Source organism: Ochotona princeps, chromosome 29 (genome assembly GCF_030435755.1).
Source record: "Ochotona princeps isolate mOchPri1 chromosome 29, mOchPri1.hap1, whole genome shotgun sequence".
In the NCBI taxonomy this organism is placed as follows: Eukaryota; Metazoa; Chordata; class Mammalia; order Lagomorpha; family Ochotonidae; genus Ochotona; species Ochotona princeps.
The window spans coordinates 440,934-455,203 of record NC_080860.1 but is presented as its reverse complement, the minus strand read 5'-3'; the positions used below and the strand labels follow the sequence as shown (position 1 = coordinate 455,203).

At 53.8% G+C, this 14,270-nt stretch overlaps 2 protein-coding genes across 2 annotated transcripts in view; one reads left to right on the top strand and one right to left on the bottom strand.

Annotated features, from left to right (window-relative positions):
• The window catches only part of DDX51 (DEAD-box helicase 51), a 170,191-nt gene that overhangs the window by 121,271 nt on the left and 34,650 nt on the right, over positions 1-14,270 (bottom strand). The gene's annotated exons all lie outside the window — the stretch shown is intronic.
• The window catches only part of EP400 (E1A binding protein p400), an 82,231-nt gene that overhangs the window by 41,614 nt on the left and 26,347 nt on the right, over positions 1-14,270 (top strand). The window contains exons 16-26 of the mRNA XM_058656591.1: positions 1,165-1,301; positions 1,738-1,907; positions 2,386-2,560; positions 2,656-2,792; positions 4,762-4,948; positions 5,864-6,030; positions 7,029-7,198; positions 7,889-8,131; positions 10,543-10,707; positions 12,662-12,820; positions 14,003-14,082. Of these exons, the coding sequence (XP_058512574.1) occupies positions 1,165-1,301; positions 1,738-1,907; positions 2,386-2,560; positions 2,656-2,792; positions 4,762-4,948; positions 5,864-6,030; positions 7,029-7,198; positions 7,889-8,131; positions 10,543-10,707; positions 12,662-12,820; positions 14,003-14,082 (1,790 nt within the window). The remainder of the gene's footprint in view (positions 1-1,164; positions 1,302-1,737; positions 1,908-2,385; positions 2,561-2,655; positions 2,793-4,761; positions 4,949-5,863; positions 6,031-7,028; positions 7,199-7,888; positions 8,132-10,542; positions 10,708-12,661; positions 12,821-14,002; positions 14,083-14,270) is intronic.

Below are 14,270 nucleotides of genomic sequence, written 5' to 3'. Positions count from 1 at the left end.
TTATGTAGCCTTTTGGCTTCCTGTCCACTGCCTGTCCTTGGTTGGTCTTGAGTTGGGCACCCACCCTGGTGTAAGCGGCATTGTTTGTGGGGTGCTGAGTGCTGTGGGGTGGAGGGGCTTGAACACAGGGTCACAGTCAGGGTGGACTGTGTAGGTAGACACTTCATGCAGAGAGAACAGCAAGGGCCCCATCCTCTGGACATTGACATTCAGATGCGAAGGGTGGCCGTCTTCAGAGGGTGAGGTCAGCAAATGGTGGCTACGGGCAGCTGCTTTGGAGAAGTGTGCCGTGAGCATAGAGCCCACATGTAGGGGGGTCTTCAGCTGCTGAGTCACTCCTTGAACTTGGGAGCCATCTCTGGGCATTCCTTCTGGTCACTGCCCAGGGCAGCACCATGTCGCCATGAGTGACTGTGCTGTGCAGTTGGCTCTGAGAAGCCCCAGCATCCTGCAGCCAGGGAGCTTCTTGGCTGGTTCTGGCTCAGAATTGCAGTTATCAGTGGAACACCAGAGGTTTGTGTGTGGTTCCTCTAAGATGGCACGGCCGGCCAGCCTTCCGGCTCTGCCCTCCATGTGAAAAGGCGCGGCCATGTCTGTGCTTGCGTTGGCCTTGGGCTGTGTGCTGGAGCCCTGTGGTGGTTTTCTCCAACATTGTTGACCCCATCCCTGGTCCATTTCTGTTGTTGGCTGTTTCATCAGAGCCAGAGTAGGTGTATATACCACAGATGTTTTTTGAAGTCTGCCATTTTTGCGTTTTAACTTAGATTTGTGTTTAACTTAGATTGCTGTGTTTATAGTCTAATGATTTTTTTTTTAATCTTTAGTTGTCTGAAGTATGAGGTAGAAACTGCTTATTTGGATGTTGTGATGAGAGGCTGGATGCCAGTGTGACCTGCACCCTCAGACTTAGGCACCGGCTATGGGCACATGCTCGGGGCTAGCTGGCACGCCTTATTCAGTGCTGCCTAGGCACAGACTTGAGGTTGGTGCTCACCAGGGACTTGAAGAGATGCTGGGTTCATTCTGTGGCTGTGGAGCGGTCAGTGTCTGGGTCAGGCAGACCGACCCAAGGCAGCAGCACAGGTGGTGCCAGGGAGGACCCGGTCAGGCAGGTGGTGTGTGGGGTGCCTGGCATGGGTGGTGATTCCTTTTTCTTACTTGTAGGTAACTGGGGCCCCCATTTGGTTGTGGTGAGGAGCCGTAACATCCTCAAGTGGGAGCTTGAACTGAAGCGCTGGTGTCCTGGGCTCAAGACTCTATCTTGGGTCGGCAGCCACAGAGAGCTCCGAGCAAAGAGACAGGTACTGATGTTTCCTGCCTTTTCCCAGGGTGATGCCCTCCTGTGCACTCCATGTGGGGCAGGGCAGAGGCCACCGTAAACTGTAACACCATCTGCAGTTATTACTCTTTTTGAAAGGTGATAGCACACCCAGTTGGCAACGGTAGATAACATTTGTCCCCTTCCGAGTACCTCTTCCCTGTTGTGATTTTATGCTGTGAAGTTTGTACCTTCAGAGCCCTGGAAGTGCTCACTGTGTCTAGATGGTGGCTGCCCCTGCCTGCAAGCGGCTTGGTGCTTTAATCTCGGCCGTTTTCGGTGCAGTGATAGAAGTACTGAGAAAAATGAGGAAAATTGTTCTAAGTGGGAGGAGTGCAGCTTAGTGCTGCAAGGTGGGCTGCTATGTCGCGGGGACACAGGCGTGAGAGCAGGGTGGGAGTGTCTGTTGTGTGCTGCAGGAGTGGGCCGAGCCCAACAGCTTCCACATCTGCATCACGTCCTACAAGCAGTTCTTCAGGGGGTACGCGTCCTTCTCCCGAGTGTGCTGGAAGTGCCTGGTCATCGACGAGATGCAGCGTGTGAAGGGCATGACTGAGAGGCACTGGGAAGCCGTCTTCACCCTGCACAGGTCTGACTCCCGCTGGCACCGCGTGTGGCTTGCACGTGGGCATGTGTCCTGTGGGCAGTGCTGTCACTGCGACACACAGCTCCTCACTTTATTATGGCGCACAGGGTAGAGACCCCGAGAGCTCAGGGAGCTGATCGTGTCTTCATCCTCTTTCCTGGACATGGTTTGTTTATTTGAAAGTCAGAGTTACATAGAAAAAGAGAAAGAAAGAGAAATATTTCCAGTCTGCCAGTGCATTCCTCAGAAGACCGCAGTAGTCAGACCTGAGCTGGTCCAAGGTGGGGTCTTCAGCCAGTCTCTCACATGGGTTCTGGGCTCAAACATTTATGCCATCTCCTACTGCTTTCTGAGGCCATCAGCAGGAGTCTGAGTTAGAAGTGGAGCAGCTGGACTCGAGCCAGTACCCAGCGGGACGCCAGCGTCCCAGGCGGTGTCCCTGCTGCCTGGTGCTTCACCGTGACCTTCTGTGTATTTGTAGTCAGCAGCGCCTGCTTCTGATCGACGCCCCACTGCACAACACCTTCCTGGAGCTCTGGACAATGGTGCACTTCCTGATCCCTGGCATCTCCAGACCTTACCTGAGCTTTCCTCTGAAAGCCCCTAGTGAAGAGAACCAGGACTACTACCACAAAGTGGTCATAAGGCTGCATAGGGTGGGTGTGACGGCGTGATTTCAGCTAAGTCATGACCAGGCCTTGTGCTTGGAGAAAGACACAACAACAACCAGGTACTCTTCCTGCCCCCTCAGGTAACACAGCCATTTATTTTGAGGAGAACTAAGAGAGATGTGGAGAAGCAGTTGACAAAGAAGTATGAGCATGTTTTGAAGTGCCGCCTCTCCAACCGCCAGAAGGCCTTGTATGAAGATGTCATTCTGCAGCCAGGGTAGGTGTGGACTTGGACACGCCCCATTCTCCCACTGGAGATCCTGTCTGCTGCAGCTGCCCTGTAGGGTCTGCGTGTGAGTGCTCCGGCTTCTGACAGGCTGGCCAGGTGTCCGTGGAGCTCTCACAGATGAGCTGCACCGTCTTTGCTGTGACTGTAGGTACTCTCTGAGTGTGTCCTTTGACCTGGTCTCCCCCAGCCCACGCGGAGCCGTCCCCTCTGCCTTGCCTGTCCAGCTCCTCTTCGTGACCCTTGTCTCATTAGACTCCCTTCATGCCTGCCACTGCACCTGCCTGGTCCTTGGAGCACCCGGTTCTGCGTATCTCAGCTCAGCCCATTGTGTTTTCCCAGCCTGGTTTCTGCTGGTTGCTGTCATCCAGCATGGTTTTGGGTTGAAAACCTGCCAGGGCTCTGTACACTCCTTCCCTTTCGCAAATCTGTCAGACCTGTCACCTCCTTCCCATCTGGGGCATGTGATGCACTGAGCTTACCCCATGGCTTTCTCCACCTATGGAGACCTGACCTTGTATGAGTTGTGGGTCTGTCCCGTGTGCCTGCCATTGCAGGCACTGTGTTAAAACACCCATGGCGTGGCCTGCTCACCAGCCACTCCCTATGAATATAAGACAAAGACGCTCCCTGGAGGCTCATTCTTTTTTGTTTCTTTATATAGAGGTTTATTTATTTGAAAGGCAGAGTTAGAAGGACAGGCAGTCTTCCATCTCCTGGTTCATGCCTCAAGTGGCCACAATGGCCAAAGCTGAGCTAGACTGGTCCAAGCTCAGGAGCTTCTTCCAGTGTAGGGACCCAAGCACTTGGGCTGTTCTCTGCTGGGTTTCCAGGCACGTTAGTGGAGAGCTAGAATGAAAGTAGAACAGCTAAAACTCAAACTAGTGATGGAAACAGCAATGCTGCTGGCAGCTTTCCCAACTACCTCACAGCCTGGCCCCCGGGACGTGGTCCAGCCTCTTCCTTAGCTGATACCCCTGGGCCTTCACAGTGCACTTTGGGGGCAGGCATTGGATGCAGAAATTAAGATGCTGTGCTGTGTGTCCATCTGCATCCCGTGTCAGAATGAGCAGGCTGATTCCTGGCTGTGCTTTGATTCCAGCTGTCCATTTCTGTGCTGGGATGACTCACATAGTGGGGACGTGCCACCCACAGGGGACTCTGCCATTGAATTCCAGGCTCCTGACTTCAGCCCAGCCCTGACTCATGTCCCACCTTTGGAAGTGAACTGTTTCTTTTTCTTTTTTTTTTTAATCTTTTTTTTTTTTTTAGATTTATTCATTTATATTGGAAAGGCAAATGTACAGAGAAGAGGAGAGACAGAGAGGAAGATCTTCCGTCCAATGATTCACTCCCCAAGTGCCCTCAACGGCCGGTGCTGTGCCGATCCAAAGCCAGGAGCCAGGAACTTCTTTCCAGGTTTCCCATGCGGGTGCAGAGTCCCAAGGCCTTGGGCCGTCCCCGACTGCTTTCCCAGGCCACAAGCAGGGAGCTGGATGGGAAGTGGAGCTGCCGGGATTAGAACCGGCGTCCATCTGGGATCCTGGCGCGTTCAAGGCGAGGACCTTAACCATTACGTTATTGCGCCGGGCCTGGAAGTGAACTGTTTCAAGTAAAAAATAATTAAAGCAAATCATGGAAGAGTGCGCTCGGTGGCCCTGCCTCTCCTTGGACGCACTCATCGCACTTGTGCTGCAGCCCGACACGTGACTCCTGCTGTGGAGCGGCCTTCCTGGCAGAAGGGCACCCAGACTGACGGGCAGTGAACAGATGACATGTCACACAGTCGCCTTCTGCTGGTGGGGCGTGGGAATAGGAAACCTTGAGTGTTTGGTGTAACTAACTCATTAACCAAAGCTCAAGAAATGGTGCCACCCCTGTGGTTTTGGTTTTGGAATTGGTCTGTGACTTGTGAGCAGTCTAGGTGGTCAGTGTGCTTGTCCACTTCTCCCCCATGCAGAACTCAGGAGGCTCTAAAGAGCGGACACTTTGTTAGCGTCCTGAGCGTGCTGATAAGGCTACAGCGCATCTGCAACCACCCCGGGCTGGTGGAACCCCGGCTGCCACATGCCTCCTATGTGGCGGGATCTCTGCACTACCGCTTGGCCTCTCTGGTTCTGAAGGCTCTGGATAGAGACTTTTGGAAGGTGAGTCGGAAGCCCCGTCACTGCCTGAGAGCTTCTCAAGGCAGACTGTAGAGCGGTCAGTTCTGGAAGCTGCTTCCCAGCCTGCTCCCCTTCTGCTTTTACAAGTGCTTGAGGCTATACCTGCTCAGTTATGCTTGCTCCAGTTTCTAGGCCTTAATGCAAGGGCTGCTATCACGACAGGTGTTGCAGAGCACTGCTGGGGTCCATGCCGTTCTGGGTAGGCACAGAGGAGCCATAAAGTACAAAAGATAAAATTAGAAACTCAACCGTTTTCTGTGCAGTGATAGCAGTGAAGTGAAGTGGGACTTGGTATTGGACACTGTGGTGTGTAGTGTCCCCGGTAGCAGCCTCGCCCACTGGCCAGCTGCTGCTCTGTTCTCCGTGCAGAGCTGTCTGAGGAACCACGGGCCCCAGTGCTTCACCATGAGTGGCTGGCTTGCTCACACACAGACAGCATGTGATGGTCTGTCGCTCAAGCACTGCTGTGATTCATCCTGCATTATTGAAAGTCCTAGAGAAGTGTGGGTGGGTGCATTGTCCTCAGTGTTCTTGAACGTGGGGCTCCCAGGACTAGCCGAGGTGGGTCACCTGTGTTGCGTTCACAGTTCCTCCTTCCTCTGCTTCTGGGCGTGGACCCTTGGCTTCACGTCGTCTCAGCGGAGTTTTGCTAGACACTGTCCTTGCCTACCACAGGAATCCAGGCTTCCCCCTGCTGCCTTTTCTGCGCATGCCGTACTTGGGAAGACCGTGTGCCCCTGTCATTCTGATTGTGGGCACCCGGTGGCCATGAGCCAGGCCCTGGGAGTGGGTGAGATCTTCAGGTAGCTCACTCCGGGACATGCTTCTGCCATCCTCCATTCCAGTCCATCTGGTGCATTCTCCACCTTCTGAAGCAAAATGGCTTTTCTTTCTCAGGAAACCGATCTTTCTATATTTGACCTTATTGGGTTGGAGAGTCAGATCACCCGCCATGAAGCAGAGCTGTTGTCTAAGAAGAAGGTGTCTCGGAAGCTCATGGAGGAGGTTTTCACCTCTCCGCCTCCCACCCCACGGCCCACCGCGGTGAAGCTGAAGGCGAGCAGGTGCGTGCGTGTGGATGGCAGGTGCACGGGATTCCCCCACCCTGTCCCTGCTGACACTGCTGGGCTGTCCGTGGTGAAAAGAAGGACAAAGGCCCCTGGGCAGTGCCCATAGCTACTCACCTCCATGGGGCACAGCCCCACTGGGCTGTCTGTAGACTATCTTGGGGCCTGATGTGGTGGCAGCTGCTCCAGCCAGCCAGACACCACAGCCAAGGTGTGCTGTGAGATGGGGAGGGCCAGCCGAGGGCTCTGTCTGGCTGCAGGGACGTTGGTGCTGTTACGAGGGATCCCTAGTTCATGGTCATTTGTGCAGGTGTCAGATGATGTTTTCAAAATAGCAGTGATTTAGTGATTAGAAATATACAAAGTATTTGTGTATATAGGCTGGGGTTAGAAAGAAAACAGATTTTGGGTAGACGGGGTCAGTTGTGCAGCTTAGGGGCGCAGTAACAGCCTGTGCAGTGGGTTTGGGCAGCGATGGCACTCAGCATATTGCACTGGCTTCACTTTTTGTATGGGATCTTTGCCAACTGCCGTTCTGGTTTCCAGACAGCAGATAAGAGCACCTCCCCTTGATGCCATCCAGGAAAGGCTGCTTGGCTTGACTGCCGATTCGGCTGCTACCCTTGGTTCCTGTGTGAGCTGCCACGGTGCTGTCCTACTGTCGCACGCTCCATAGCATTCTGTTCCAAAGGATGGAGTTAGAGACTTAGTGTGCTAAGTGTGTGTGTTTCTTTTCCCATGCTGATACAAACTTAAAAATTAAGAGAACATTCCCTGTCTCACCAAGAACTAGAATTGTGTGCCGAGGCTTGCTTCTTTCCAGCAGTACTTCCTGGCTCCAAGTGAGCTCCTTAAAGCTACGCTTAGAATACATCCCCAGCTTTTCCCCCAGTGGGGAACCGTCACAGCCTCCTGGGCAGGTCTTTGTCCCCTGGAGGCCATCTGCAGCACAGTGACGCTCTCTGTGTCTCCCGCCTGGACCAATGGTTGTCCAGGTTGTTTCAGCCGGTACAGTACGGCCAGAAGCCCGAGGGTCGCACTGTGGCACTCCCCAGCACACACCCGCCCCGGACTGCCACCAGCCACCCAGCCACGGCAGCTCCACAGGGCCCACTGAGAGGACGACCACCGATCGCCACTTTCTCTGCAAATCCAGATGCGAAAGGTATGTCTCAGTAGCCGCCCTTGCTGTGTTTTTGTGGCCACTGTCAGCAGTCTTGGGGACGGGAACTGTCCATAGGTTCTCTGAAGAGGTCCTGTGTAGTTCTCCATGAATTTTAGACTTCTAGTTTTATATACTGGATCCCGGCTCTCCTCCCAATAACAAATTTCATTTTGAGTAACTGCTGATGTCACAGTGGTGGTGTATTTACAGGCTAGGGTTCCAGTTAACCTGACCATTACTGCAGAGAAGGACAGGAGGAAGTGACCTGAGGAGAGAGGGCTTCTCTGTGTTATGTGTCCGTGGTGGTTTGCTGAGACGCAGCTGAACGTGCAGGAGTGCCTTTTGCCAGCATTGCTTGTAAAGATGAGAATGGAGACTGCTTTCTGTGTGTCTTGGGAAGAGGATTGATTGAGAGTTTGTTGGGTTCACTCTGCTTCCGGTTCGTCCAGAGACAAGCCCCGTGCAGTGGCAGAGGGGCTCCACTTGAACATGCCGCACGAGAGGTGGGGCCTTGTGTGCCTCGTGCCCTGTGCCCTGAGATTGGCCCCTGCTGCTGCTTCAAGAGAGGGCTTCTCATCTGAGAACTGTGTGAAATGTTTGTTTTGTTTTTTTTACAATTCGGGTGTGAAACATTGCGTTGTATTGAAGAACCTCTAACAGCTTTGCACAAACCAACCTTATTGATTGCAGCAGCAGCCGCCCCGTTTCAGAGCTCTCAGGCCTCCTGCAGTGCTGCTCGACACCAGCCCGTCTCGACCTTCAGCACGGCCGCTAGCCCAGCCCATCCTGCGAAACTGCGGGCTCAGAGCACAGCGCAGGCCTCTGCCCCCGGCCCGCCCCAGCCCCAGCCCCAGGCCCCCGCGCTCGCGGCCGGGCAGAGCCCGCTGCCTCAGAGGCTGGTGCTCACCTCCCAGGCCCAGGCCCGCCTGCCCAGTAAGTGGCCTTGTCTTCCCGGGTTCTGCCGTCTCTTCTCCCAAAGAGGGTGCATTAAGAAGAGCCTTTGCTGTCCATTTCCTCCGTCTCTCTCTTGTCCCGGTCCTCGGATCCCCGGGAAGGGCCTTCTCTCTGCACCTCCCTCCTCCCACTCCCAGCTTTGCTTTCTTTCTGACCTCCCGGCCCGCTCTGTTGTGCTGTGTGCAGCCTCCCCTCTATATTGGCCACCAGTGCTCTGGGGCACCTGTAGGGCTTGGCAGCTCCTGACCAGCAGTACGGACTGGCTTTAGGCCTCTTACTACCAGGTGGGCGTTTGGAATGAGTAATGGCTCAACTAAGAGAGCTTGCAATAATTGAATGGCTAAAGCATCACAATGCTACTTTTTATTTATTTGTTTTCTGTATGGAACTTCTTACTGTGGCCAGTGAGGTCAGCTGGTTTTAAAATCTTGTGTTGTTCCTCCATCTGTTGTGCCTTGGAAGTCGTCCTAACTGAAGCTGTTAACAGTGTATGTCATTTTTGTGATGCCGTCCCCCGGACATTATTTCTTGATTTTTCATAAGTGTATTGAGGCTTTCTGGGACAGGTGAAGGGAGAGTCGTGGCTGAGCGAGGAGCTGCTGAGCTTAGTCTGATTCCTGCTGCTGCTGTCTGGGAGTGGCCGCATCGCTGTGCAGGGGAGGGCCGCAGGCAGTCGCAGGACCGAGGAGGCCGACGGGAGACTTCCGTTTCTGCTCCTGTCTCACACGCCTGTCGACGGGGCTCAGGTGTTCTCCAGGCTCTTACTAACAACTCTCTTCATAGCATCACTAATCATCATTCTGGCATGGAGTTTCTCGGGCGTAGGATTTAGATTTGAATATCAGACATTGGGTAAAAGATCTTAAACTTGTTCAGTTACAGCCTACAGGGAGTACTCAACTGAGATGAGCGTGTAATGCAGCTGTACCTTTTTGTGGTGAACAAATCATATCCTAGGATCTTAAACCTTTGCATCTTACCTATTGATTTGTTTATGTATTTAAATACATTCCTTGAGTTTGTAAAGTTACAGCTATCTTGAAGACAGTTACTCTTTCCTGTCTGCAATGATGTGAATTTTAGATTATTTATTATTTATTTATTTGGAAGGCCGAGTTACAGAGAGGGAGAGAGGGATCCTTCAGCCGCTGGCTGACTCCCCAAGTGACTGCAGTGAGCGCATCGAGACCAGGCGAAGGCTAGCAGCCTGATGTGTTTGTCCCGTGTCCCTGGGCTGCCCTCTGCCGCTGGCCCAGCTTGTTGGCAGCAGGACACGACTGGCTCTCTCGTGGGACCCGGTGCTGCACTTAGCGGCTTATTTGCCTCTGTGAGCTAATTGCACACAGAGTTTTTTCAAACTTTGAGTTTTCTGAGGTTGGACTTACTTGTTTTCATTTGTTTGTTCTAAAGATTTATTGTTTTTATTGTAAAGGCAGATTTACACAGAGAAAGATCTCCTGTCCACTGGTTCACTCCCCAAGTGGCCACAACGACTGGAGCTGAGCTGATCTGAAGCCAGGAGCCAGGAGCTTCTTCTCCCAAGTGGGTGCAGGGTCCCAAGGCTTTGGGCCATCCTCAGCTGCTTTCCCAAGCCACAAGCAGGGAGCTGGATGGGAAATGGAGTAGCTGGGTCACGAACCAGCACCCATATGGGATCCTGGCACTTGGAAAGCGAGGATTTAACCACTGAACCATTGCTGCAGGCCCCATTCTTTGTTTTTGTTTTTTATTTATCTGTTTTTATTTGAAGGGCATATTTTACAGAGAGGGAAGGACAGAGAAGAGTTGTCTCCTTTGGTTCACTCCCCAAATGGCCACATCGACCAGAGCTGAGCTGATCTGAAACTAAGAGCTAGTAGTGTCTTCCAGGTCTCCTGTGCAGGTGCAGGGTCCCAAGACTTTGGGCCCATCCTTTGCTGCTTTTGCAGACCACAGGCAGGGAGCTGGATGGGAAGCAGGGTTGCCGGGACACAAACCAGTGCATGTACAAGGTGCTGCTGTCGCAGGGGCAAAACTAGCTTGCTGTACCTCTGTGCCAGCCCCTAAATTAAAGTTTTTACATGAGTTTCTGATTCTGTAAGAAATATATTTCTGGTAATTTTAATGTTTGCTGCTACTTCATTTTGGGGAGAAAAGAAAAATATTCCTTAATAGTTTTCTTAATATTAACATCTGATATCTGAAATCTCTGTCAGCTGTAGATAGATAAATTAACCCTTAAAATATGGTATTTTGTTGTTCTGTTTCTATTTAAACATCTTGTTTTCTTAAAATTCTAGAAAACAATACCTAAGAAATGTTTCTGTGACCTGAGCATACCGTAGGTGGTCGTTTAACATAGCAAGCCAATGTCTAGGTACCCAGGTTACCTCTTCCTCTACATCCAACAGGTGGAGAGGTAGTAAAAATAGCACAGTTGGCGTCCATCGCAGGACCACAGAGCCGGGTCACTCAGCCCGAGACACCTGTGACACTGCAGTTCCAGGGCAACAAGTTCACCTTGTCGCACAGCCAGCTCCGGCAGCTCACGGCCGGCCAGCCCCTGCAGCTTCAGGGTAAGTAAGGGCACTGCTCAAGAGGAGGCAGAAGGCGGCTCTGCCCTGCTGGGCGCGCTGCCGTCCCTTGGCTGCTTTGCTGCACAGGGTCAGTCTGCAGGTGGCCGTGCCCAGCCTCAGCTTGCACAGCTTCCGGAACAGTGGTGCCCACTTTGTGAATGAGGTTGAAGCATGTACCTGTGAGGGAGGGTTGTGAATGTACAGAGATGGGTGGCCACACAGTTGGCTGAGAGCAGTGTGAATGTATAGAGATGGGTGGCCACACAGTTAGCTGAGAGCAGTGTGAAATGTACAGAGATGGGTGGCCACACAGTTAGCTGAGAGCAGAGTGTCTAGTAATTACTTTTTTTTTTTTTTTTTTTTTTTTTAAAGATTTATTTTATTTTTATTACAAAGTCAGATATACTGAGAGGAGGAGAGATAGAGAGGAAGTGGAGCTGCCGGGATTAGAACCAGCAGCCATATGGGATCAAGGCGAGGACCTTAGCCACTAGGCCACGCTGCCAAGCCCTCTAGTAATTACTTTTGCAGAAGTGAGGGACTTAGCTTTGAGATGAAGAATTAATCTGGAGTGGCAATGCAGCAGTGACTTGGTCATGCAGTCACGTCGTCTCAGTGGTGGTCATCTGCTCCCCACTGAGAGGACGGCTTAGGAGTGCTGTCTGCCACCGCCTTGGCCATCACCCTGAGCAGCTGCCCGGTGGCTCCTTGGAGTGGTACACACGTCATGGAGTGAGGCCCTGGGAGCACTGCCACAGGAACTGCTTTTAATTTGGTTGAATTCTGCGGTTCTGGCGAGGCACTCTGTGAATATCTCTGGTGGTCCCAGAACTCTTCAGAATCACACCCCCCACCCCCCCGTGAAGGCAGCCTAGGGACTGAATCACACTCAAGCACGGAAATGGCAGCAAAGACAGAGGCATCTGGGCCGAAACGGGCTTCTTTTCCTGCTTGGCAGCAGTCAAGGTGGCCGCCGTGGGCTGGGCACAGGCCCAGGACTGCCCCGTTTCTTGTGTGTGAAAACGCCTGGCCTGGGCATTGCAGTACTGATGACAAAGCAGACTTCCTCCCTTCGACAGTTCATGCGTTGTGGTGGAAAGTATCCTTTTCTTCTTTTTCTCAAACTGAATTTTTTTAAAGGCTTGTTTATTTTTAAGAGTTGTGGAGCGGAGGAGAGAAAAAAATGTAAAATCTACTGATTAACTCCTTGAGTGGCTGCATTAACCAGTGCGGGGCCAGGCCAGAGTCAGGAACCTGGGGCCCATCCGGGTCTGCCACACGGGTGCGGGGCCAGGCCAGAGTCAGGAACCTGGGGCCCATCCGGGTCTCCCACACGGGTGCGGGGCCAGGCCAGAGTCAGGAACCTGGGGCCCATGCAGGTCTCCCACACGGGTGCGGGGCCAGGCCAGAGTCAGGAACCTGGGGCCCATCTGGGTCTCCCACACGGGTGCGGGGCCAGGCCAGAGTCAGGAACCTGGGGCCCATCCGGGTCTGCCACACGGGTGCGGGGCCAGGCCAGAGTCAGGAACCTGGGGCCCATCCGGGTCTCCCACACGGGTGCGGGGCCAGGCCAAAGTCACGAACCTGGGGCCCATGCGGGTCTCCCACACGGGTGCGGGGCCAGGCCAGAGTCAGGAACCTGGGGCCCATCCGGGTCTCCCACATGGGTGCAAGGGCCCAAGGACTTGGACCATCTTCCTCTTTTCCCCAGGGAGCTGGGTGGGAAGTAGAGCAGTTGAGATGCAAACCAGTCCTCATATGGAATCCTGGCGCGGCGCGGCAGTGTCTTGGCCCTCTGAGCCCCAGCTTCAGCCCCTCCAAGGAGCTGAACTTTGCACTGATGTGTCTGTGTCTGTTGGGTTTCCGGTGTCAGTGTGTTTGTTCGCCACCGGGTGGCAGCAGCGTGTTGAATGACAGGTGTGACTGATGTGGCCTGGTGCACTTGTGCTTGCAGGCAGCGTCCTGCAGATCGTGTCAGCCCCCGGGCAGCCCTACCTGCGAGCCCCTGGCCCCGTGGTGATGCAGACCGTGTCTCAGACGGGGGCTGTGCATGGCACCCTGGGAAGCAAGCCCCCCGCCGGTGGCCCCAGTCCTGCGCCCTTGACCCCACCAGGTAGGGTGCTCTGAACAGAAGGAGGACTCTCTGCTGACTTCATTTCCTGTGCGGGCAGTGGAAGGCAGGTGTGTGCTTCAGTGGAGCGTAGAGGCCGGTGTGGTCCCACCCTGTGTCTGCTCCATTCTCCCTTTGTCCTTTGCTTGTAACCAGCCTCCACTGTTAAAAGAATTGAGTTTTGGTTTCATCCTAACAAGACTCTTGGGACCGTGAGAAGCCTTACTTGTTAGTATAGCACACATGCCTCAGGGACTGTCCTGGAGTGTAAGGTGCCAGCAAGCTCATTCGCACTGGACCCGTGCCCCACAGCTGCTGGCCTCCCAGGCCTGGCCCTGTCTCAACACCTGCTTCACTCTGAATGTCTCACTCCTCCTGCTGGGGTTCCAGTTCTGCCTGAATGGGCTTGAAAGCAAGGCCCTGGAGCTGATCACTGAGTATCTTCTGCCCTGGCCTGGTCCATGGTGCCCAGGCAGGGCTGCTGCAAGGCCCGTGAAGCTGTGTCTGGCTGTGCCTTGGAGGCTGCCAGGCTGGAGTGGGGCAGGAGTGGGGCTGCAGTGGGGCTGGAGTGGGGCAGGAGTGGGGCAGGGTGTCACCTGTTTCTGTGGGTGTCAGTGCAGCCATGCTCCTCCCCAGTTGAAGAAAGGGGTTCTACCTCCCAGATTTTCCCAATACTCTGAGAGCCAGCCATTCCCCTCTCCACCCTTTCTCCCCTCTGGCAGTCCAAGAGCTGCAGTCCACCCTTCAATATGGGCAGGTCGCAGCCCCATGGATCCTTCCTCCTATCTCTGAGGCATGCCAGAGCTGGTGTGAAGTCTGTGCCAGGTTCTGTAACTTCAGTCCCTGAGGTGTCTGGCTGAGCCTCAGATGCCCCTGACCACTCCCCTGTAACAGCTGCTGTTGTGCTCAGAGGGGTGGTGCCCAGCTCTGACTGACTGGTTCTGGCTGGCACCGGGTACAGTGTCAGGAGCAGGAATGGGAAACAGTCCTGCATGTGTCCTGAGTGATTCTGCATTGAGGGTTTAAAACACCAGGGCTGTGTGCTTATTGCAAACCTTGGTGGTGGTGTGCACATGGCCCCTGTGGGGCACGCACCTGGAGGCCAAGGCTCCTGGGAGCTGATGTGCAGCTGCCTGTGACCGGCGGCTTTGTGTCCCCTGTAACGTCCCATGTTTGCACTTGCAGCTGGTATTCCAGGTCGAGTGGCTATGGGAGAACCTGGGATTGCCTCCAAGCCAGCCTCCCCTGGTGGAGGGCCTACCCAGGTAAGTTACCCCACCTATGTCCCCTTAGCTTAGTCACCTTCTGCCATGGGTGCGGCTCCTCTCCGAGTCAGGGGATTTCAGGAGCAGCTTCTCTGGCTGTGGGATTTTGATTTTGAAATATATTTCCTGATAAAAAGAAGTCTGGGCTTCTTTTATGGGCTTTGGGTTGTAGGAGAGATCTTCGATGT